General features: G+C 39.7%; 1 protein-coding gene across 1 annotated transcript in view; it reads left to right on the top strand.

Annotated features, from left to right (window-relative positions):
- Window positions 1-25945, top strand: part of LOC150083272 (sodium channel protein para-like) — a 1345866-nt gene that overhangs the window by 109000 nt on the left and 1210921 nt on the right. The window contains exon 2 of the mRNA XM_090377950.1: window positions 5464-5855. Within this exon, the coding sequence (XP_090234076.1) occupies window positions 5541-5855 (315 nt within the window). The 5' untranslated portion in view covers window positions 5464-5540. The remainder of the gene's footprint in view (window positions 1-5463; window positions 5856-25945) is intronic.

Below are 25945 nucleotides of genomic sequence, written 5' to 3'. Positions count from 1 at the left end.
TGAACTTTTTGATGATATTCCCTTTTGTTGTGTTTGTCCAGCGGTATTGCCAGGTTTGTTTTAGGTATTTCTGCAGCCTGTTCTTTTCAGCCTTGTGGATTGCGTTGTTATCCACTGGGTAGTCTAAGTGGGTGCAAGGCATTTCTTTGGTTATATAATAGGCTATTCCAGTGCATATGATGTCCATGTCAAGGGGAAGGGCTCCGGCCAAGACCTGTAGAGTAACAGTGCTAGTGGTGCTGCAGGCTCTGGTAACGGTTAACAGGATAGTTCTATAGAATGAGTCGATTATGCGTCTATTTACCGCGGTTGATTCCTTGTGATACCAAACCGCAGAGGCGTATGTTATAGCTGGTAGGAATGTCGTTTTATAATATAAGGAGAGTACGCGACGTTTAAGTCCCCAGTCACAACGGACCACACGGGCTGACAGTGCAGAATACTTCCTTAGATGTGTGAGATGCTGCTTGAAAGATTACAATCTAATATCACCCCAAGATACTTAAGCTGGCTTTAGAGTTTAATTGTGGTGTTGTTCACCTTTATTTGAGGCGCCCGCCCAGTCAAGGGAGCCTTTCAGTAAGATTTGAGGATGTCTTAGTCGGTGAGATTTTTAGGCAGTGTAAGATGGTCTAGTCCTGTAGCATCTTGATGGCATTGTTTGCTTTTACCTCCAACTGTGCTCTACTGTCGGCAGCAATTTTCAAGATCAAGTCGTCAGCAAAAGCTTCGGTTTGGACATCACCAAGGTCCATGGCCAGGAACTCATCCAAGACAATATTCCCCAGGAGTGGCCCCAGGACGGAAGCCTGGGGGCAACCCTTGCAAACACGGCGGTTTACCCTACTATAGGGTGCCACGACACTAATACTCCTGTCGGTAAGGTAAGACTTAATAGTGAGATACAAGTTGCAGGGAAGGTGGGCCACCTTAGTCTTGCCAGAACACTCGGCCGCCAAATGGTGTCGAACACCTCGGAAAAATCTATGGAGATGATTATGTGGGGGAGACAGGACGGCGACTAAAAGACCGTCTGGGGGAGCACATGCGAGCTGTACAGACCGCAGAGTTCAATAAGTCCGCCATTGCTGAGCATTATTGGAAGAAACATCATCAGGTCTCCCCTGTGAATGCTGTCATCCTTGAGCGGGCGCATAGGTTCTGGGACCGTAAGTGGCTGGAGAGTTTGTGGATAGGCTCGTCTGAGAACAATAGTATGAATAGGGACAGGGGTGTTCGATTTCACCCCCTGCTGGAAGCCGTGGTCCTGACAAAAGACGAGCGTTTTATATTTCCACGCTCCCGAGCCGCTTTCGGTTCTGGATCACATGGAAGAAATATTGAGCATGCGCCTGGTCAGCCACTTGTGCTGTTAGCCTGTTACCTAAGGATGTGTTGCTTAAACATCATTGTCGTTGAGAAAGGAGGCGGAAGCCCCTGAAAGCTTCAGTCAATGTTTTATCGCTTTTAATTTTATTGTATTTTAAATATTTTATTTATATTTTATTAAATTTTTATCGTATATTTTATTTTGTAAATCAGTTTTTTGCATATATTATTTTACAGTGTAGTATCGTTTGGTACATTTTATAGTTTTCAGTATTACACCATTATAGTTAAACGGTTGGTGTATTTGTTTTAAATTTTGGATGGGTAGACATCTGCAGTTCAGCACTCTTGTAATGTGTGTCAATTCGGGCATATAGCATTCTCTCAAATAGTTTGCTGATCACCGGTAGCAAAGCTATCGGTCTGTAGGTGGTTGGCTGTTGTGGAGGCTTCGTGGGTGTTTTTGGGATCAGCTTCAGTCCCGCAGTGTTCCAGTTTCTTGGGAAGATGCCTTGATCCAGACAGTTATTGAACAGATTTAGGAGGAGTTCGAGGGTCAGGTCCGTTACTTTTTTGATTATTTCCGGCTCGAGATAATCGAGGCCAGGGCACTTATGATTTCTTACGTGATTTGCAGCGGATTTGATGTCATCTAGCGTGAACGGTTGTTCACAGGAGTCAGTGGTGTACGTGTCATTTTCTTGGTATATTCTATGCTGTTCAGATGAGGTAGGCATGGCAGTCTCCGGAAAAATAGCGCCCAGAATATTTGTGATTGAATGTTGCCATGTGGTGGTTTGGCTCCCCTGTGGTGTCAGTGTGGTAGAAATAACTTCGCCCCCCCTGGGAAGTTTGTTTGTGATTATCCTATAGACTACCTCCCGGCTCATTATTTCCTGTTATTCCTGCCAAGTTTTCCCAGGCTCTTTGTTTGCTCTTGTTTATTTCATCCGTATATTTGTTTCTTGCTTCTGTATAGCGCTCCTTCAGTATCTGGACCTCAGCAGCAGGCCATGTGCGTCTTGCCCGTTGAAAGTTTTCTTCTCATGGTCTCCCTTCTGAGTTGCTGGATTTCGTGAGTCCACCAAGGGACTGCTCCCTGTTTGGGATTTCTCTTCTTCATTGATGCTTCACTCGCCGCAAATATTATTTCTGTTACCCTCTTTTGATTCTGGTCTGGGTCCCTATTCTGGTTTGTTGTTTCCAGGTGTTGGGCCGCAGCGGGCATTAAGACCTCTTTTAAACCTTTCTCAGTTCACCCGGCGGATGGCCAAGCGATTTAGTATTTTTTTAGGTATCAATAGCCTGTTTAATGATCTTCTGATTTGGCAGGTAATCACTCTGTGGTCGAAAGTCGTCCACGAGTCTCTGATGATCCAATCCTCAACGTGCCCTGCAAGGTTTCCCGTGGACAACGTTGACATCAATAGTCGCCTCCCACAGGGTATTACAGAATGTAGGCATCTGGTGTGGTCTGTTGAGGATAGCGAACCTGGAGTCCAAGAGAAAGTCCTCTAAAATCTGTCCATTTCTGGTACCTCTCCTGTCTGGGGTCAGACTGTGGCAGTTTACATCTGCCCCAATTATGATCCTTTGATCAGGGAGTATGTCGGTCAAGCCTGAAAGTACCTGGTGATAGGTCCGATGTCCTCGCCCGGCCTGCTGTAAAGGGCCACAGCATTGATTTGGCCCAATGGCGTTATGATGTGGGCACACGCTGCCCAGCGTGCACAAAGCTGTGTTACTTTAGTCACAGTATAATTGGGATTGCGGACCACAACTGCAGCCCATTGGGTTTTACTCTCATCATGGACTATTTTGTATGCTGCCGGATATCCGTACACTCGTTTTGAGTGGGTATATGGTTCCTGTAGTAGTAGTAAGACGTCTGCTGCTTCCTCGTCTTCTATGATCCTAAGTTGCTGGGCCACTGCTCTAGCTCTCTGCGTATTATGCTGTATTATTGCAATTTTGGATCTGTTGTCCTCTTTAGGGCGTCTCTCCATAGTCGATTCGTGACTGGTATAACCCTTTTACTTTAAGATAAACTGAACAGTTCGGGTCTCTGATAGAATGCGAATGGTCCACTTTCCCTGCCTTACAGTTTGTACAGATTGGATCTTGCTCCTTATTTGGACATGTTCTATATTCATGTCACCTGCCAGAGCAGTGACCGCAGGTTGATTCCGTTTGTGTACACGTATGGGTTGTGTGGCCGTATTTACAACACCGGAAGCATTTCGGGATTGCCACATGCTCCCGGAATCGGTGGGATCCCCATTCAGTGTAGATCCTCTCTTGATTCTTTAGTTTCTGCCAGACAGTCGGGGCTAGTTCTAGAACCCAATTTCTGTTTGGTCCTGCCCTAGGTCTGGTGGAGTACCTGGGCTGCACCAGGGTTCGCTGTTCCTGTAGTTGCTGGGGGGGGGTCTCTCTCAGATTTCTTTTTGTGATCTCTGTGGCTGATTGTTCCGGGGTTAGGTCCTTTTCTATGCCAAAGACAATGATAGCAGGTCCTCTCTTTTTTGGCAGTTCTGCAGTCAAACCCAAGGTGGCAATTTTTCGGTTATCCATTATCATCTGTATGTCTTCGTTTCTCTCCGTTTCAATAATGAGTCCTACATTCCTCGTTTTCCTGATGGACTTTATCTTAGTAGCTTTAAGGTCATCCTTTAGTTCCTTCATCACAGTTGTCTTTATTTCTTCACTGGTTCTCTTTTCCTGGGGACCATCTGTGGCCACAGGTCTAAGCACAACCAAGTTGGGTGTCACCAAGAGAGGTTGCTTCCTTTTTTGGGTCCCCCTGTGATAACTGGTCCCCCGCACCCTGACTCCCACCCCAAGCCACATGGAGGCAGCTAGGATCAACCACCAAAAAAGTAGACTCTTATTGGGCCTTCAGGCAAGCCTGGGAGCCCCAAGGTATTCAAGGAAAGGAAATAGGATTTAGGTGGAATAGTATGGGAAATGGAAGGGAAGGAAAGTGGACAGAAAGCAAGGGGGAGAAAGAAAAGACATCCGCTGAGTAATAAGAGAAAAGTGTGAAAAAGTTTACAGGAAAAGAAACATATAGTGGATCAATTTTAACACAGCCTTAAACATCTAAAAACCTTAAAACTAAAGCTACAATGTTCTATGGTGCAGAGCCAGCAATATAGCTATTTACATATATACAATTATTCCAGTTTGCCAACTGCAGACAGAATCAGAAATTCTCTTAACTTAATTCTAGATCACAAGAATAACAACACAACCTGTTCTCAACAGTTAATGGGCTTTTTTTTTTATATACTTCGGGATGACCAAACGATCAGAGGAGTTCACAAGATAGACAGAATACAAGAAACAGCACCATATTCAGCAGTCACGGGCTTGAACCCCCGTCACTCAAGGCACGTGTACTTATACACCCCCGCGCCTGACCACTAGGCTACGGCGGCCCTTACAGTTAATGGGATGCAAACCACTGGCTTCCTTATGTAAAGTCCACTTGAATTGAGTCTTCTTAACACAGTCCGGTTGGAAATGTTTTCACCTGTGCCACAGCAACCCCAAAAGACAGTGGATGAAAAGACATCGTAGAAATCAGTCTTGCTGTTAGAGCCAAATAGCGGTCTCTTCTGGTTGATGTAGCTTTCGGGAGACCTTGGCCAACTCTTCTTGTAATGGTTCTTGTCTCTGGAAACTGCTTTCATAGTGCCGAGACGACATTGCGTGATACATTAAGCTAATGTGCCATCTCTGCCTTTAACTGCCCGCTATCTCAAAGAATCATCTAAACGACGATGACTTTCCATCCTGAGTACTGGAGTTTTGGCTTTTCCACTGAGCCAGCCAAAAAACGGAAATGAAGTTATATGTGCCCAACCCGTTTTTTTCGGCATGACTAACTTGCGCAATGCGCGGTTCTGTAAGGTAGATCAAGTCGATACTCGGAATTTGCATTGCTAGGATGCTTAATATATCAAATATTCACCTTCAGTGACACTGTTCACAATAAAATATCCATTAAAATCATTTTGTTCTGTTAATTTTGTCGAGCAGTGTATTAGATTTCAGATTTGTTTGTGTATACATAAAAAGTTTTTTTGTGAATATTAAGAAGTTTTAAGGAGTTTTCTTTAATATTTTCAGTAACTTCAGTTGAAAACGGAAAGACCGATCATTGATTGCCAGGTTTATCCCCGTAGCCTCATCTCCCTTCAAACAGAATGTCATCCGATGAACAGTCCGAGGAAGAGACGATTCCCTTGTTCCGTCCCTTTACCAGGGAGTCTTTAGCTGCTATTGAAGCCCGAATTGCGGAAGCCGAAGCCCGAAAAAACGCTGAGACACATAAGTTAGACGATGGCACTGAAGCGGTAAAGACTGAACAGTACAGTTCACAAAACCATGAGGAAATTCTGGAGCCTGATCCGACTCTCGAAGCAGGAATGCCACTGCCACGAGCAGTAATAAATGAATTTCCACCAGAACTAATTGCCACTCCAATCGAAGACATTGATAAGTTTTATGAAAATAAAAGGGTAAGTTTGTTTTTTAATATATTTATTCCATAACTGTACTATTGTGCACGAATTTAACACAATAACACACTAAAAATAACACGTCAAGTTCGTGGCATTTCTAGTGTGATTTTGTACGGGCTTTAAATATTGATTCGTACCAAGAGGGCTGATCGGGTTTCAAAATGAGTCAACCATATACATTAAGAATGAATAAAATTAAATTAATTAAAGGATGATACTTGATTTTCAAAACTAATTAGTTTATTGAACCAGCAGTATTAAGAAATCCCGTATCTCATTTTGAGACATTCTTATTTTGGCTTTGTCTTCCGTGACAGTGTAATGGTTTCGCCAGTTGTCACTCTTTCGGAGGCATCTGGGTTCAAATCCCATCACAGATTATTGAAAATGTCACTATTAAAATTTAATTGAATACATACGATTATATATTCAGAAGTCGTGTGTATATATATATTTTTTTTATATTAATTTCTTCGGTTGTAGGTTTCTCGACGTTAAAAAATAACTAACTGTCTTACCAAACGTGAAACTAGCATTAATAAAGCCATATGATGCAAGAAAGCAAAATTATTTAGCATAAATAATTTTGCTTTCAAAATTATTTATGCTAAATAAATAACTATTTAGCATAAATAATTATTGCTTATTTGCAATAATTATTGCAAAAAAAAAAAAAAAAAAATTCACACATACATTCCCTCTAAATGTTTGTCCGGTACCTCCTTGAATTTATTTAAGCTATCAACTTCCAAAACGACAGATGGAAGTTTGTTCCAGTAATCAAAAACCCGCTGGCTAAAGTCAAATTTCCGCATATCTATTCTGTAATTGTCTTTCCTCAATTTAAATTTATGCCCCCTCGGGTCCGTAATCTGAACAAGAGGAAGAATCCCATCAGAACTGAGCCTGTTCAACCCATTCAAGGCCTTATACACCTCAATCAGATTACCTCGCAGGTGCCTAGTCTCCGGCGCCTCCGTAGCCAGGTGGGAAGGAGCAGCAGTACGTAGCACACACGCTTCTTGATTAGACCTGGGTTCGAGCCCGTCACCACCAAATACGGAGGATGAGGAAAGGTCAGGGAATGACCACCTCATTTCCCGGAGCAATATGGCCTTAGTTGCTAATGCTCCTAAAAACCAAACAACAAACAAACAAACAGCCTAGTCTCCAGACGCTGCAATTTCAGAACTTAAGACTTTCTTGGTGAGACCACCCCTTCATTCCCCTCACCAATATTGTTGCACTTCTCTGTACTCGCTCAAGCAACTCTACATCCTTCCTAAAATGAGGCCTCCAGACCTGTACGCAGTACTGAATGCTTGGCCTGACCATTGCCTTAAACAAATGGATAATCACCTCCTTTTCCATACTAGCAAAATGCCCATATATCATTGACATACCCCATGACCTGCTCTGGCAGCCTGTCTGCACTGCTCAGAAAACTTCATATCTAACTGCACAATTACTCAGAGGTCTTTTTCATTTTCTACAATCCTAAGTGTACCACACAGTTGGTACGTTACTCCGGGGTTACTTCTACCCATATGCAGTACTTTGCATTTGTCAATGATAAACTTCAGTTGCCACTTCTCAGCCCGTCTGCCCAACTTTTCTAGATCCCGTTGCAGTAGCACACTGCGATTACTGTCATTAACAAATCTGCCAACCTTTGTATCATCTGAAAACTTGGGCATTAAGCCTGATATACCTTCATCAATATCATTAATAAATATACAAAACAACAGTGGGCCCAACACCGAACCCTGGGGGATTTCACTATTAACATTATTCCACGAAGAACAGCGTCCATTGATTTACACTGTCTTCTCCCAATCAACTACTCTTTTATCCATTGTAGCAACTTACCCTTAATACCATACTGTCCAATTTGTACAGTAATCTTCCATGCGCAACTGTATCAAAAGCTTTCCTGAAATCCAAGTATATGATATCAAAATTATTTTGTGAATTTAGTTGCTTTGTAACCACATCATAGTACCCAATCAAAAACCTTGCTATCCGTCTCAGGCCTCCGCATCAATATAGAAAAAGTAATAAAAAATAAGTAATTTATAAATAATGAACGTCAATATACAAAAAAAATAAATTATTGTTATTATAGACTTTTTGGATTTTTTCCTTTACTTGTGAAAAACTATTTATTGCAATATGCTTTTGGTTGTGTTTACAATGCCTGCCTATTTTTGGAATCAATAAATTACAAATGTACCAAAGGTAAGTGTAAAATCGGAGATTGCTTACTTATATTTCAGTTACAGTGTGCATTAATTTGGATAGTGTGTATGAATTTGGAGCGGAAATTAGAAACCGTTCACTGCATTCTTACCTCCCCGCAACTTTAACCACCGGACTTGACAACCGCAGTATCTCCTGGCATATGTGATCTCTGCAATAATTCCGCAGCTGAAACCCTACTTTCAGTAAATCAAAACATAGAATATGCCGGTTATGCTCAGGAAAGGGTTCATGGGAAAATGCTGCTTAAATAGTAAACAGACGGGAGCTGCAAGAGCCTCCAATCAGAAGCCTGATTTCCCCCCCCCCCGGCAGGGAGAAAAATGCACCGACCAAAGAATGCAACACATCGGAGGAAGTGGCTACGCTGACCTCTCACCCCACCGCTGATGCACAACACAGTGACTTGGGAAACAATGGAAGAAGTAATAATTTAGAAAATAATAAAGAAGGCTTGAAAGATCATGAAAATTATGGCCATGAACGAAGAAATGACTGGCTAAAGGATATTAATGGGAAAGACACGAGCTCAGGACTCGATTCTGACATTTTAAACGTCCTTGGTTGTGATACTTGTCCCGAGGACTGTCTTCATGCAAATACCCCCTATCAGCCCACAGGCAAACCCACCAAGGCTATGGCTAATCAGGCAAACACCGCCTTTTTCAGTGGCATGAAACATATGCTCAAAAGCGTAACAGATGAAGTATTTGGGAATTTCTTAAACCTGTTGCAATCCAGGCTGAAGAATACATGCATAATCTAAAAGAAAAATTTTCCCCAATTTTCGAGTGCTTATCCACCCTTCTCATTATCAACCAAGAACTCCGCTCACAGAACGAAGAAATAAAACAGGAAATTTGCTCACTAAGAGGCCAGATCACTGACCTGAAAAACTGTATGATGCTATGTGGTAAGCTAGATTACCAAACAACACTGCGAGTGCCTCGGAGCCTGAACATGAAGAGGATGGCGCTATATTCCACAGAAGCGGACAGGATGTCCAAGCTCATTCCCCCCCTCCTTCTCGGCTATTAATGCTGAACCATTAGTGGGACATAGACCAAAAGATGCCATATTAAATATCCCTCCCGTCACTCCCTATCAGCGAAACAGAGAAAGTAATGGATTTATGGAGCAACCACCGGTGATAGATAATCATGAGCAACAGCCCCTGGTAGAATATATGCAACAAGGATCTAAGGCCCCTACCCGAGCCTTCCCATCTCCCTTACCACAGGACCTATCTAGCTCTTATTCTCCGGCCACATGTGAGGCTGATAGAGTGTGCCCTGAAAAGTATCCCAGGCTGACATATGCGGAAATAACATCAAACGGGAATACAAGGAAACCTTATCCCAGAAGACTTATGGAAGAGGGTAGAATCAGAGTATGTCGAAGGCCACCAACCGAAGAGCATCTTCCATAACAAATGTACACAATAGCCAGATCGGGAATAATAACTCTTATCCCTCTACACAATCTCCGAAGTACAATTTTAATGTAGATGCAGCGCATACAAACCTCCCCACAGATAGCCAATTGGTAAGGAGGTTCAATATTCAGCCGTCAGAACCCGAAAGAAAGTCTTTGTTACTAGGCTTTCCCCGAACAAGCAGGCGAATGACATAAAGGCCATGTTTGCTGAAGGATTCGGAGTCCACATAGAAGTAAGACAGCTGAAAACAAGGCATCCTTCATGCGCCCCATTTTTGCTCACATGCGCCCCTGATGACCTAAATCTAATCCTTGAACACAACTGGCCACTGGGTTCACTAGTTAAAAGATATCTAGAAAAGAACACCGCATGCGTGCAGAGAACCAGTAGCACTCATCAACCTATATAGCCACTAAGGCAACAGAATGCCCCGTCTGGAGAATGCCAGACCATTTGCTTTTTTATTCAGAACGTTAGAAGTGTTGTTAACAAACTGCACACATTGCAGACCTGCCTACTCCTTGAAGAATATGACTTTATCTGTATAGTGGAGACTTGGCTAAATTATAACAGGCAACTGGATCTGCTGGTACAATCCTCTACTTACAGATTTATTGGGAACAGTAGAATAGATAAGCGGGGTGGAGGAGTTGCAATCCTTTATCATGAAAGTTTGCATCCTGCAAAAATTAAACCTAGTCAATCTGAAAACTTTGACGCCATATCCGCGTCTTTCAGGAGGAATGCTCAAGAAATCCAAGTCTGCCTTATCTATCTTCCGCCGGAACACAGTGCTGACACCAGGACTGAGCTTCTTGTGTGGATTTCAGAGAACTTTGGCACAGATATTCCCATGATTGTAACTGGCGACTTTAATATGCCTAGCCCAAGACACGATCAAGCTAAAGAATACCTTTATGCAACCCTCCAAACCTTAGGACTGACCCTACTTGAAACGCTTCCGACTAGGGGAGAGCAGCATTTGGATTTATTATATCATCTGATAAACATAAATGTCACCCCTCAAACTAAATTCCAGTCAGATACCAATATGTTGTGGAATTTCCCTATGCAATAGTGCAGGTGAGCAATGCATCGATGAGCAAACTCGTCAAACCAAGAAGATATACTCTCTTAAGTTCATTAGACCTGAGATTATTTTAAAACATCTCAAGACCTACAACTGGAATGCTCTATACAATAAACCGGTGGAAGAAGCTACCAACTTGATTGAGAAAGAGCCCAGTGTCCGAATGTGGTTTCTTCCATTTCAAATTTAGCGTCCTTTTTGCTCATTTATTGCTGACCTGGGTGCCTCAAAAGAGGTAAGGGTCACCGACAAAACTAAACCGTGGTTCAACGAGTATTTAAAACAGGCGTTTGTGGCCAAGCAAAAGGCTTATAGGAAATGGAAAATTCAGGATTGAATTAAGACTTCACGGACTACAAGGAAAAAGAGCCATTTTCTCAAAAAAGAAACTACATTCACGCTACGAAGAGGTTATTAGAAAGCTTCGACATTCGAAAAGAATCGTGAGCAAAAAGGCCGCTAATGAAATGGAAGAAACCACACTCGGCTAAGGAGTGCTTTGAAAGGCTGCCAGTTGAAGATAAAGCAAAAAATGTCCAAGTATATCAGCAGGAGAATATGGCACAACATATTTTAGCGAGAGGAGGTGTTTGTGAGAATGCTTTATCCACAGTCTCTGTTTGTAGAGAAGATCTCATCAATGCCATTAATTCATTGCCTACCAAATCTACTATCGGCCTCGACGGGTTTCCCATCTTTATTTTAAAAACATGCAGTGCCTATATTGTTGATGTGCTATTGCACATTTTCCAAAACATCCTGAAAGATGGAGTCCTCCCCCAGAGATGGAATCACTACTTTGTGCGGCTGGTGCCAAAAAAAGAACCCTAAGGCCTCTTCAGACTTTCGACCTGTGTCCATCAGTTGTTCTCTTTTAAAACTTTTTGAAAAAGCCATCCTTCCTGCTTTAACCCAACAGTGTTTTGCACACAGGCCACTCCACCTCCAAACCGTAGTACCGAGACGATCCATTACTAATAATCTCTTGGAGACGCTCTTCAGAATGCAGCACGCATTAAATGAAAAAGACAAAATTGACATAATATTCCTTTACTTTCGATAATGTGTTGTTACTTGCGCTTGAAAATATATTAAAAGTTTATTTCCGCATTGAGGGCCAACTATTACAGATCATCAAGGCCATTTTGAAGCCAAGGCACCTCATTGTACAACACCAAGAATTCCGTGCAGAATACACCCTCACTTGGGGCATCCACCAGGGAGATGTTTTATCAGCTTTGCTGTTCGCTGCCGCCCTGGAGCTTTTTCTGGCGCGGAATCAGAATTTTATTTCCTACGCCGATAATATAAAATATTTTGTCTCTAACGAAGGATCTCTGGTGTCCGACGTCAATTTCCATGCCAAAGCTGTACGAACTGGAAACATACCTACGTAAAATCGGTTTCTGGCTAAATTCAGACAAGTCAGCACAACTGACAATAACTAATAAGAAGATAAAAAATCGAATCGAATTAGCTATTAATGGAGCACAGGTTAAGAAAGTAAACTCATACACCGACCACCTAGGAGTGACGTGGGCCTTACCTTCCAAAGGCACTTTCAGAACACTAGATCAAAAACTCTTGCTGCCATATGGGTTGTAAGACAAGAAATAACAGGCGCCTCCGTAGCCAGGTGGGAAGGAGCAGCAGTGCGTAGCACACGCTTCTTGATTAGACTGGGGTTCGAGCCCGTCACCACCAAATACGGAGGATGCGGAAAGGTCATTCAGGGAATGACCACCGCATATTCCAGAGCAATATGGCCTTAGTTGCTAATGCTCCTAAATAACAAACAACAACAAACAAACAAGAAATAACTGGGATTCGATACCAGCAGCTTATGACCCAATATATCCAAAGATGTATCGTACCTGTATCCTTACATGCTTCGGCAATTTGGTCCTCTGTTCCAAATACTTATATTAGGAAATTTCTCAGCCTGGAATACTGGTTGCTCCAGTGGTTGAATAGGATTGTCGGGAAGCCCTTCACAATTTCAAAATCCATACTGTATGCAAACTTGAACACAGCTCCGTGGATTCAGATGGTCACAATATGTAACATCTGCACTGAAGCACAACATCTGACAGGGAGTTTAGATGCCCCTCAAATTGAAAATCTTGTAGTAAGGCCCTGCCCTGGAGCCCGCTTCCACAACCCTCATAGTCTCCGAAGCGCTCTCAATAACACCGACGGATTAAGGCGGATATTTCCTGCCAATACTCTGGAGCTCTTTAGAAACCTCAAAATAGATCCGGACAGGTATTGCCATGAGAAAACTTACAGGAAGCTCATTGCAGCGGATCTCTATACGAAATTACAAATATGATGAAGAATGTAATTCAAGTGCCCTCGAACTCATAAAAATCTTAAATGAACGATTTATAGTGCTTCCAAAATACTCTTATAGGACTGAGGGTATTCCTTTTTGTTCAGAGAATGACAATCAGGATCAATTCATAGTGTAAATGACGATGTCATTTTTCTATGTATGTATAATGTTTTGTAATTTTTCTATGAATATATGATTTCTGTATCTATGTAATTTTTCCTTTATATATATCTTATGTATTTGCTGATATTTTATCCTGTGTTACACTCCAATAAGTTTAGTTGGATGTTTGTATGCGCCACCCTCCTAGATAATTTCTGTACCAGGGGTGTTTGTTGAATAAACTGATGATAATAATATGCTAACGAGAGGTGCATCTAAATTGTGGATCCTTTGATTCTGGCATTTCACGTTCTGAAACGGAAACTGCGCATTGGGGGAGAACCCTTCTTGTAATTAGCGTTTTACCCCATGGTGTTCACAGTACGGAATAAACAATGACAGTAAGGCATCTACTTCAGACACTGCAAAGCATGCAGTTTGGTTAAATTTGTGGTTTTAAGTTTCATTTGTCATTTTCAGAACAACATTCTACCCTTTCTTTTTCTGTTTCTCTCAGGAGCGGCTCGTTGGTAGGAACTGCAGCACCCCCATCTTTTTAAATCTAAATATACAGTCAAAGGAGTTACATGAAATTTTGTGAAGAATAATGCAACGTAATGAATATTTTTATTAACAGGTCCCGCATATAGTATACTCATCTTATTTCCAATAATCATTTCAATAATAAACGAATAAAAACACGAAATAATTTTCAACTTTGAAGTTTAACCGTAGGTGGAACTGTGCGCTATACAGTTCCACAATTTGGCCCCAGTGGTTGAGCCAATGTCTAGTTGGCAGGTGCCAACAAGACATTGGCTCAACCACTGGGGTCAAATATATGCATTTTTCAGAGGTGATAAAACGAGTCAAAGGAATTGCGGAGCGAGCAGTGCTGATTTGAACAGTGCACCAAACTTGAATGAAAAAGTTAATCTATTTTCAACAAATAAAAACCGAAGAATTCATTTTATTTTTAAATAAAATTTCAAGATTACCCAAGTCGGTTAAGGGTAAGTGTCCGGTTAATGTTTTGCAGTATTTTTAGCTTGCTTATTATTATTATTACTATCTATGTCTACATGTCTTATAGCCAATGCAATTTAATGTAACTTTAAGAAACAGCACCCTCATACATCAGTCACGAGCCGCCACTGGTTTCTATACAGCCAACAGGAAACGGACTTGGTCACTGGCTATGAATAATACATTTTATAACCCTTTTTATATGGATCTGTTTTCGTTTGTGGTGTGAAAATTTGTTACAAAGTTACTTGAAGGAGTAATTTGGGAAACGAAACAAAAAAAATTCTGACAATCACAAAGATTTCATTTGCTTTATTATTGGCAGAGAAAAAAGTTCTCCAGCTGTTATCCAGAATCATGTACTATTCTGTGATTCTAAATTTTCAAGTGTAATGATTCTACAGGTTTCTCAGAGGACACAATAAAATTTACCCATTACCACCTTTCCTTTTTAACTTGTGATAGAAAGGCTGAAGACGTAACTAAATTTATTATTTCAGTTTTCATTAGTCTATGTGGACATGATGGACCATTCACAAATTACGAATAATCCATGACTCAGCAATAGCAAACGCTGTCCAGTTTTGGTACTAATAATATATATTACTCACTGCTGGAGAGAGATATTTTTATTTATTTATTTATTTATTTATTTTACTAAGTTTTTTGTGTTTTGTTACAATTTGACAGAATGATTTGTAATTTTATTACTCTGGTGTCAGCGCCGACCGGGCTAGCCGAGTGGGTAAAGTACCTACCCGGCAACCCAAAGGTCGCGGGTTCGATTCCCGCCTCGGGCTTGGATCAAAGTACTGCAAAAACCTTGGGAGGTGCAATATGGTCACAGAAGCCGATGCGCCAACAACTACCAAATCAAAAAAAAAAAAAAAAAAAAAAAAAAAAATCTGGTGTCAGCAATTTTTTTTATTGAAAATTTATTTTAGGATCATTTACAGATCATAAATAGATATAATATGAATTTCAAAAAGTTATTTTTCTTGTCCGCACTTTTTTTTTTTTTTTTTTTTTTTTTTTAGCGCTCAGTGAACACCCATCTCTGAGTATATGGTGCACTATGGCCATAGATACTGATACGCCAACCAACCAATCTCTGAATAGAGAAGTATGCATTGATTTGCTTTATATGTGCAATGCAATGCCAACTTTGTAGTGATTCTGTAATAAGTTATTTTATTATTCCATCAAGTGAATTTATTATTCCAGTTTTCCTAAGTTTACATGATGGACCATTCACAAATTATGAGTGGTCCATCATGGAGTCGGCGATCGTCAAACGTTGTATAGTTTGTGATAATAATATATGTTACTCATTGCTGTGGATTTATTTACTTTTTTTTTACTATTCGTCGCATTTAGTCTGCGCAGTAGCACAGTATATAGTATCGTCACCCTCCTCCTCCTCACACCGGGTGGAAAAGGTCTGGGTTTGAATGCTGTCTGGGAACTTTTATGGGCTTTTTTCGCTCCGTGGCTGAGTTAGCCCTTCTGAGGTGGATAGCAAGTTTTTTTTTTTTTTTTTTTTTTTTCCAGAACCGGGGGTTTTTCGTCCAGCAGAGCAAGCAAATCGATCAGAGAAAACACGCAATTTACAGACACAATGCATGTGGGTAGTTGAATTAACATTCCGGGTGACCTAATAAATACTTTTTTTTTTGTTATTCTTTGTATTTTGTTACAATCTGACAGAATGATTTGTAACTTTATTACTCTGATGTCAGTAATTTTTTTATTGAAAGTTTTTTGTCACTGGATCACTTACAGATCGGAGAAAGATTTATGAATTTCCACCAATCATTGAGAACTCTTCAACTTTCTTTCTTTGAAATTCCACTTTCTGCAGTCTAACTTTCCTGATATAGAGGGTCCCTTTATGCTAGTTCATTTTCGGATTACTGGAGTATCCTGCCCAAAACGTAGATACAGCAACTTAAATCATTTCTGCATGCAAACCACTGTTCTGAATAGGTTTAACAGAATGTTAATGAATACTTGTCCTTTTTTTGTTTGTGTTGATTCAATTACTTTGAGTAGGTAATTTTTTTTCTTTTTTCCACTTTGTGAAAATGAGCAAAAAATAAATTCAATATTTTCGTGATCGATGGATCAAAGATGCTAAAAATATGAACTGCTCTGCAGATGGTGGTTATTTTAAACAATTTTGGTAAATATTGTGAATGCACGCTGACAGCCAAATTAAGTGACATTGAAAGGCATCTCGCATCGTAATACAAACGAAGTACGAGAAAGCCGAAGATATCTTTAGTTTTCAGCATCAGGGAGTATTCCTGTTCAAGAAAATTGGCGATACAGAAGGTGCAAAGGCAGAAAGGAGCATGGTATTTTTCATAACTGCGCATTAAGGGTAATTGATCATTTAAGTGAGCTTTGTAAATTTCATTTTTCAGTCAGAGGGAACGTAAGGACTTAAAACTGCAAAGAACAAAATGTACTTCAATAATATGTAATGCATTTTACAAAGCACCACATGTAAGAAAATGTTATAGCACCACACATGTAAGAAAATTTTTTCTGATAAGTCTGTCGCCTTATAATTTCTCTTTAGAATGGGGGGTAAAAAATACAACTCCGAAGTTGGCTTCTTTCTTCACCGGGAGCAACGTGAGCTCTTCTGTTACTACACCAATGGATACAACAGCATCAACATCTTTTACAGCGGTGCCGCCAGACACCCGAAATACCGACATACCGATTGTATTTAAAAAACAAAGTAGAGTGTATATCTCAGAAACTGTATTTGGAATAAAAAATGATTTTTCATGTAATCAAAACGGCCACTAAAAACACTAAAATTTTATTTGAACACATGGAACATGTAAGGGGCTCACATCTGGTGAGTATGGGCTTGGCACACCCAAGGTCCTGAGCTGGATATCATCATGCTTCTCTTTCTTGGTGATTCCCTTCTACTTCTCTCTCTCTCTCTCTCTCTCTCTCTCTCTCTCTCTCTCTCTCTCTCTCTCTCTCTCTCTCTCTCTCTCTCACACACACACACACACACAGTGGTCTTGGCGCATTATAGCCTTAGTAGCTAATGCGCCAATAAAATCAAAACCAAACCAAACCACTCACAGTGTAATTCAGAATTTTTTTTTTTTTTTTTTTTCAGCTGGTGCAGCATATGGCTAATAATAATAATCTACATTGCAGTTATGCGAATTTTAATGTTTTATGTCAACTCCACTGACATGTTGGTCATGCCGGAATATAAAAAAGAACATTTTAGGCATGACGTAGCCGAGTGGTCGCGAGTGCAGTAGAACATACTCTTTGAGTGGACCGGGGATCAAGCCTGTGACTGCTAAATACGAATAACATTTGTATTGATTAATTTATTGTAAACTCTACTGACCTATTGATCGTGCTGGAGTATAAACAAGGACATTTTTGTCTGCGCGTGCAGCACAATGGTATCGTCACTGTCCTCCCCACGCTGGGTAGAAAAGGCCTGGGTTCGAATCCTGTCGATGACGCGAGGAACTTTTATCAGTTTTTACCAACCTGAGACTGCTTCCGAAACTATCATCAACAGCCTAAAAACTCTTGTTACGTACTTAGCACAGTTCTCTCTTCAGATTAACACAAATAAATCTGCACAAATAGTGTTCTCCCCCAAATCACACCCAACTCAACTAAACCTGAAAATCCATGGAACCTCCATCCCTTCAGTAACCAAGCACAGAGATCTCGGGGTCATCTTTGACCCTAAACTCAGCTTTAAACACCATGTCGCAGATATTCACAACAAGGTCTGCCGATCCAGGTGGCTTGCAAAACAACACCTCCTTCATGTCAGAGTCTCAGTACACTCTTCAATATATTTACCATTTTCTTCAGCCAGTTATTACCTACGGATCTGAAATCCGGGCTTCGGCAGCGGAGACCACGTTAAAAAAATATCTCATCTGATTAGTACTGGCTGCTTCAATGGGTGCCCTTCAAGCACAAATTTCCACCCCTCACACACGCACTTCAAAAATGACCAAACTTCTAAACTACAGAAAAGTCTCAGAACGGATCTTCATCCTCCGCTTACTCGCTACCATTAATATGATAGCGGATGAAAGTAATATGCCAAGTTTATGGCAGATGTGTAATTGAAGAATCCCCCCAAAACCCTTAAGGGCCCTCCCTTCTTTACAGTCCGTGGCGTGGAGGCTCGGGAAGGGCGACAGATTCCTGCCAATGGAGATGCTCCAAAACGTCCAGGAGATGGATGCTGATTACAAGAAAAACATTGAGGACAAAGCCTACAGAAGATGCATCATCAGGGAGCAGCTCTCGTCTTCAACCGAGTGACTGTCATTGTTTTTCTTTGATCGGTTTGTTGCTATTGAGTTTGTTGCTATCGGTTTGTTGCTATTGAGTTTGTTGCTATCGGTTTGTTGCTATGAGAAGGGAAAAAAAACTGTTTTCATGTGTTTACTACTTGTATTTTTGTTTTTGCCTGTTTTAGTTCCTTTCTGTGTTAAACCCCTAGCATTTTTGCTGTTACGGGCCGAGGCAGATTTAGGTCCGACTTCTGAAGGGCCCACGCAAAACCCCAAAAAATTAGTTGAACTAATATGTTCAACTATTAGTTCAAAACTTTGTGATTATTATTATGCTATTATTAATTATATTATATATATATATATATATATTATATTCAAATTTTATTGGAAATAAAACATTAATAGCACATATTTTTTATTTATTTAAAAAATGGTTAACGTGTATTTTTAATTTCCCTGTCTCTCTCTTTTTTTTTTAAGGGGCCCAATATTTTCTTCTGCGCCCGGGGCCTCAACCACCTTAATCCGCTACTGGTTACGGGCATTGCATCAGGAATGCATGTAAAATTTACTTATTTTCACTGATTCAATAAAGATATTGTAATCAGTTCACAAAAACCACATTACTGACAATCACAGTTTAATGATATCAAAATCACTGATTAAATTTTGCAAAAAATCATACAAATTATAATCAAACGTTTAAGTATTAAAATAATACTTAAATAATCGTAAGTATTATAATAATAATAAGAAAATGGTTATTTATTTATTTTTTTTCGGTGATATTTTTTCCTGTTACACCTTTCAATACAGGCAGTTCTCGCTTTACGGGTTCCCAGGTTTACGAGTTTTTTTTTTTTTTTTTTGTTTCAAGTATCAACAAAATCTAAAATATGAACATTAATTGCAAAAAATGAATGTTAAACATTCATAAATACCGCATTTCAAACCACGCGCATAGCTATACGATACAGTGTACCCCGCTTGACGATATTATCCGTTACCATCGTATCGTAATGCGAACCCAATAACACGTTGTTTTTTTAGTAATTCATTCCACGACTTCGGAAGTTCAAATTTTTTTTTCGCTGTATCTCTAAAAGGTCGTTTTTATAGTGTAAATTGTATTAGTTACCAATTCAAATCATTAAACTCACTACACTTTCATCGGTATCTTATGTTATAAGAACCAATTTTTAACGGCTTTGTGATATTTTTCTAAAGCACATTTCTGTAAGTCACGACCATAAAACAATAAAAAACAATTTGCACTTTTCGGTTTATTGGTCTTTTCTGTTACTGCAAGCAATTATAAACTGGTAGTAAACTCGATGCTATTACATTTGTGAAAATACCGATTTTCACAAATGCAATAGCATCGTGAAAATACTGGAATTGTGTGGGTTTTTACGTTATTATGGTGAAATGTGTTTGCCCTTTACTGACATCTTCAATCAAAAAATATAAACAAATTTTCAGAATCTTATTTTCATTCCTTTTTAAGCTTCGTAAACTTGTTACACCGCGAAAATCGTGTTAGTTGCAATTTGTGCGTTCCGTTAAAAAATGCTTATGCATGCTATTGAAATTATATAGAAGATTATCTTAGAAACAAACGCCTCTTAAAGCATTGCTGAAGAAGACAACTCCTTGTGCAACAAACCATCGAGAGCAAAGTCAATAATGACTGAATAACGAATGTGCATTTAGTCGATGATGATGAAGAATAAACATTCTTTAACATTTGTAAGTCATAAATAATTTCTCTATTATTATAATTTGCTTGATTTTACAATCTGCGTTTTCATTTCTTTGGATAAATCAATCATTGTCTAAACTGTATAAGTTAAGTGCAAATGCATCATTAATACACAGCCAATTCAAATTAGTAAATTATTTGCAAAGGAGGCATCGTTTTAAGTTATATCTCATATTGTGAATACCTTCACAACCAGTTGCCCTGATATTGCACTACTTCGAAAGGCGCCTCCGTAGCCAGGTGGGAAGGAGCAGCAGTGCATAGCACATGCTTCTTGATTAGTCCGGGGTTCGAGCCCGTCACCACCAAATATGGAGGATGCGGAAAGGTCAGGGAATGACCACCGCATATCCCGGAGCAATATGGCCTTAGTTGCTAATGCTCCTAAAAACCAAATAACAAACAAACAAACTACTTCAAATAAGTAACGCTTCACCTAAAGGAGAAGACTAATGTTAATTATTCTCAGTGGATACCCACCACCCAGACGACACAGTTTCATGGCTATTTGGCCATTCTTCGGTAGGCGCCTCCGTATACAGGTGGGCAGGAGCAGTAGTGAGTAGCATACGCTTCTTGATTAGACCAGGGTTCCAGCCCGTGACCACCAAATACGTAGGATGCGGAAAGGTCAGGGAATGACCACCACATATCCCCGAAGCAATATGGCCTTAGTTGCTAATGCTCCTAAAAACCAAAAATAACAATAACCTTCTTCGGTGGGTGGGTAGGTACCCAAGTGATGCAATGATGGCAAAACAGTTAGAAAGTATAACTCCACAATATGAGAGATACCTGATGGTGTATGATGTATTAAGACTATAATGCGTTTAGGGCTAAAGCCTCAGGCTGCGAGAAATTTAAGTTATATCTCATATTCACAATATGAGATATAACTTAAAACGATGCCGCCTTTGCAAATAATTTGCTAATTTGAATTGGCTGTGTATTAATGATGCATTTGCACTTAACTTATACATAGTCTAGACTTTCTTTCAGCCTGATTTTTTTTTTTTTTTTATTTGGTTTGTTATATGGTTTTTTTTTTAAGGAGCATTAGCAACTAAGGCCATATTGCTCCAGGAATATGCGGTGGTCATTCCCTTGACCTTTCCGCATCCTCCGTATTTGGTGATGGGCTCGAACCCCGGTCTAATCAAGAAGCGTGTGCCACCCAGCTATGGAGGCGCCAGCTGGTCTACTACCAACACAGTTATGCACACAGGATTCTGTGTGTAATTTTAATTAACAATGAAATTTAATAAGATTAATTGATAATACTATACTAATTTAACAGATTTCTACAACAGTGCTACGTATTTCGCTATTTAGTTTTAAGTTAAACCTTACGCTATGAAATTCTGGATTTACTTTACTTCTATTCCGTATCGTATAACAATGGCGGAAAGTTACGAACGGTAAGATGAACTGACACTAAGTACAGGAACTCCCCGATTTACGTAAGGGTTGCGGAACGCTACGTAAGTCGGAATTTCCCCCATGCTTGTGCAGCACTCGCACAAGCACAAGCATGTGCAGCACTCGCAACTGTGCTCGCTGAATTGATTGAATCAAAAAAGATTTCTTTTTTTCATGTTCAGCGAACATGTAAATAGAACTATTTATTGTATTTATTAAATTTTTTATCTCATGCCCAGGAAAAATTACAAAAGGATGCAATTTAAAAAAATTATAAAATTACAAAGAAAGAGGAGACAAGCATAACGTCAGTAAGTTTTACCTCTCGAGCATCATTGCCAGAATCGACGTGTTCAGCTGATAAGTACGCCGCTGCGGAGATTGAGGGCTGTTTTTTTTTTTTTTTTTTTTTTTTTTTGGTAGTTGTTGGCGCATCGGCTTCTGTGGCCATAGTGCACCTCCCAAAGTTTTTGCAGTACTTTGATCCAAGCCCGAGACGGGATTCGAACCCGCGACCTTTGGGTTGCCAGGCAGGCACTTTACCCACCTGGCTAGCCTGGTCGGCTTGAGGGCTGTGAAGATTTAGAAGGGGTCGGCCGCTCAACCTTACGAAAGAACATATTAATGGATGACTGGATGGTGGCTTTTTTCTTTTCATCGTAGATTTCTTTATAGCAAGCAAACATATCATTCACCCCTCTGTTAACTTTTAAGAATCATTCGCTGTCAGGATCCATCTTCTCAAACTTCACCATTGCGGATGCAATTTCACGAAATGCCATTACCATATCTCTGATGATGAAGCGTCTCGGCTCCTCACTTGGTTCATCTTGAGCTTCGTCAGCATTTTCTTTTTTCACTATCGCTGCCTGCAAGTCAATAAGTTCTTCTTTAGATAATTCCTTCTCTTCTTCCTCTAATAACTCCTCCACGTCTTTGGCAACAACCTCCAACTGAAGTAACCCTACAACCTTTACAATCTTATCTGTAACCTCTTCATATGATTCGTCATTTTCAAACCCTTCGAAACCATTTACGTGCCGTGGGCATATTTTCTTCCATGCGCCATTTAAACAAATTTTAGTAATTTCTGCCCCTAGCCTTATTAATGTTTAAGATGGCGTGGTAAATAAATGTAAGATTTTAAAAAGTCTCAGCGTAAAATTTTTCTCACCGTCTACTGCAGACTGATCGTGTTTGGCAGTAGAAATATATGACTCTCACGTTCGAATTGAAATGTCCAGAAGCATTATCTAATAGAAGCAAAATCGTGAATGGAACGTTGTTGTCTTTACAATATTTTTCAACCCCGGGAATGAAACAGCATTTAAACCAATCCTCAAAAAGAAATATTGTTATCCCTGTTCTCTGGTTCGATCGGAAATACACAAGTAGGGTGGCTTTATTGATGTTCTTAAATGCACAAGGATTTCCAGAATGGTACACAAGCAGTGGTTTTAATCTGTAATCTCCTGCTGCATTAGCCCCATGCAAGAGCGTGGCCCTATCCTTTGACGCCTTGAAACCTGGCATTGTATTTTCCTCCTTGGCAATGTATGTTCGATCCCGCAATTTTTTTTTTTCCAATACAGAACAATCTCGTCAACGTTAAAAATTTGCTGCGTCCAATAGTCGCCTTCATCAATAATTTTTTCAACACATCACAAAATTTTCTGCAGCTGCAGAATCGGCACTGGCGACTTCACCGCATACTTTAACGTTGTGAAAACCAGTGCGATGCTTGAACCTATTAAACCACCCATTGCTTGCCACGAACTTGGGTTGGGGTTCGCCTTACTTATCCTTAATATCTTGATAAATGCTTGTTGGTTTTGCTTGAATGGCCATTGGACTCAGAAGCACACACTTCTGAATCTGATTTTCCACCCGTATTATTAACAGCTGTTCCATTTAACCCCAGGGGCTTACATCTGGTGAGCATGGGCTTGGCACACCCAGGGTCCTGAGCTGGATATCATTCTTCTCTTCCTTGGTGATTTCCTTCTATTAGGGTAAACTAGATTTTTTTTGGCTTGTCCAACAAAAGCCTCAGGCTTCCTTTCACCATATGGCTAATGATGATAATAATAATAATAATCTTCGATATAGCATCTGAACGTTGTTTGGTGATCATTGTTGATCTCAAGTGTGTTAATCCTTTAACATGTTCTTTTATACGCGCACTGTCCTTTAAAATAGTATTGACTGTTGAAGCAGCGAGACCTAATTCAGTGCAATAGAGGACAAAATTTGCCATGCTTCTTAATTAATCATCTTCATTTCTAAATCAATTTTGTTTTCTTTCCTGGCACTACTATTACTTGCATTTTTTGTTGGTCGCTTTCCCTTCATCATTGTAATACGGAAATAGGAATGAAGAGAAGTTTCTGAAAATGTGTTTTTTATATGATTGAAGATTTCAGTGAGGGGGAACACATTTCACCATAATAGCGTAAAATCCCAAACAATTGCAGTTATTGGCATTATCGCAAATGCAATAAGATTGAGTTTACTTCCCGTTTATAATTAGATGCACTAACAGACCGGAAAGTGCAATAAACCGGAATATGCCCAATAAACCGGAAAGTGCAAGTTGTTTTTATTGTTTTTTGGTTGTGACGTCTGTGCCTTAAAAAAATATCACAAAGGCGTTCAAAATTGATTCTTATAACGGAACATATGATAACTATGAAAGTGTATTGCCATTTCCAATATAAATATGACCTTTTAGAGAGATAAGTAACTTAGTAATATAGCGAAATTTTCAACTTCCAAGGACTTGGAACGAATTACAAAAAAAAAAAAAAAAAAATATATATATATTCGGTTCACATTACGATATTTTCACCATATCTCCATTTATTCCTAAGGTATGCAAAATACGTTTCCACCATTTTTTTAAAGTTTGCACTGGCCGGCAAAACCTTTGCCGTCTTACGAATTTCCGTAAGTCCGGAGTTCCTGTATTAACTTTCAAAACCGCTAGCTAAATTGAAATAAACCAGGGAACTTGACTAGGTCGGTAAAGCTACTTATAGAAAATAATTTAGTATAACAATTAAGTCAATAAATAGTCTAAATATATATAAAAACATAGCGTTCGCCGAAGCTGCAAAAATATTGTCCAATCTTGTATAAATAGAATACATACATGTATTGTCTTACCGGGTTGGATGTTTGCTTCTGTATAAGGACAAATAATATTTATTAATGTACATTGTGACACACAGGCAAACACTAATCAGCTAGTAGAAGTATTGATGTTTAAAAAGAATATTTACAGTCTGAAACTCAGAAATATCGCAATTAAGCAAATATTATTCACAATTTCGAAACAGTTTGGTGTGACATAAGCACTGGTCAATCATGTTATAGGTCTAATGAGTACAACAAACAATTTTACAGAGACATCGAATGGGCCAGTAAATCAGATTCTGTTATAGTGGCATTTTTAACTTTCCAGATATTGACTGGAACTTGTGGGTTGGTCACTCACATGCCAACAAGACTTTTGTGGATGATTGTTTTCTCCAGCAGCATGTTCAAGAGACAATCAAAGAATGTAATACAGTCACTCTCTGATTAACATAAGGGTTAGGGTCCGTGGTACGCTAGGTAAGTCAAATTTTGCACAAGTCAGAATTTCTCTAAATAAGCATTTAGAGAGATTCTGCACTCGCAACTATGCATGCTGAATTTGATAGAAGCAAAAAAGAAATGTTCAACGATATCTCATGTGCAGGAAAAATTGCGAAAGTGTACAAAATTACGGAAATTTCAAAATTATAAAATTACAGAAAGAGAGAGGAGACAGGCAGCAAGTTTTACCTTTCAAGCATTGTTGCCAGAATTAACTCTCCAGCTGATAAGCACGCCGATATGGAAGTTGAGGGCTGTGCAGAGTTAGAAAGGGTTTTTTCCAACACATGACAAAATTTCTCTGCAGTTGCAGAATCTTCACTGCATACTTGAATGTTTTGGAAACCTGCATGATGCTTGAACCTATTAAATCACCCATTGCTTACCAAGAACTTGGACTGGGGTTTGCCGTACTTATCGTTATCTTCATAAATACTTCTTGCTTGAATGGCCATTAGATTCAGTGGCACTCGCTTCTGAATCTGATTTTCCCTCCATATTATTAATAGCTTTTCCATTTTCGATATAGCACCTGAACACTGTTTTGTGATCACCGTTGGAGCGGACTGGCCCCGTGTGAAATATGTTCATCCTTTAACATGTTCTTTTATACACGCACTGTCCATTAAAATAGTATTCACTGTTGAAGCAGCGAGACCTAATTCCATACAATAGATTACAAACTTTGTCCTGCTTCGTACTTC

Source organism: Mastigoproctus giganteus, chromosome 7, assembly GCF_048544385.1.
Source record: "Mastigoproctus giganteus isolate SK-2022 chromosome 7, ASM4854438v1, whole genome shotgun sequence".
Taxonomy (NCBI): domain Eukaryota; kingdom Metazoa; phylum Arthropoda; class Arachnida; order Uropygi; family Thelyphonidae; genus Mastigoproctus; species Mastigoproctus giganteus.
Note: the sequence above shows the minus strand (reverse complement) of the source record. Positions and strands in the feature narration are given on the sequence as shown.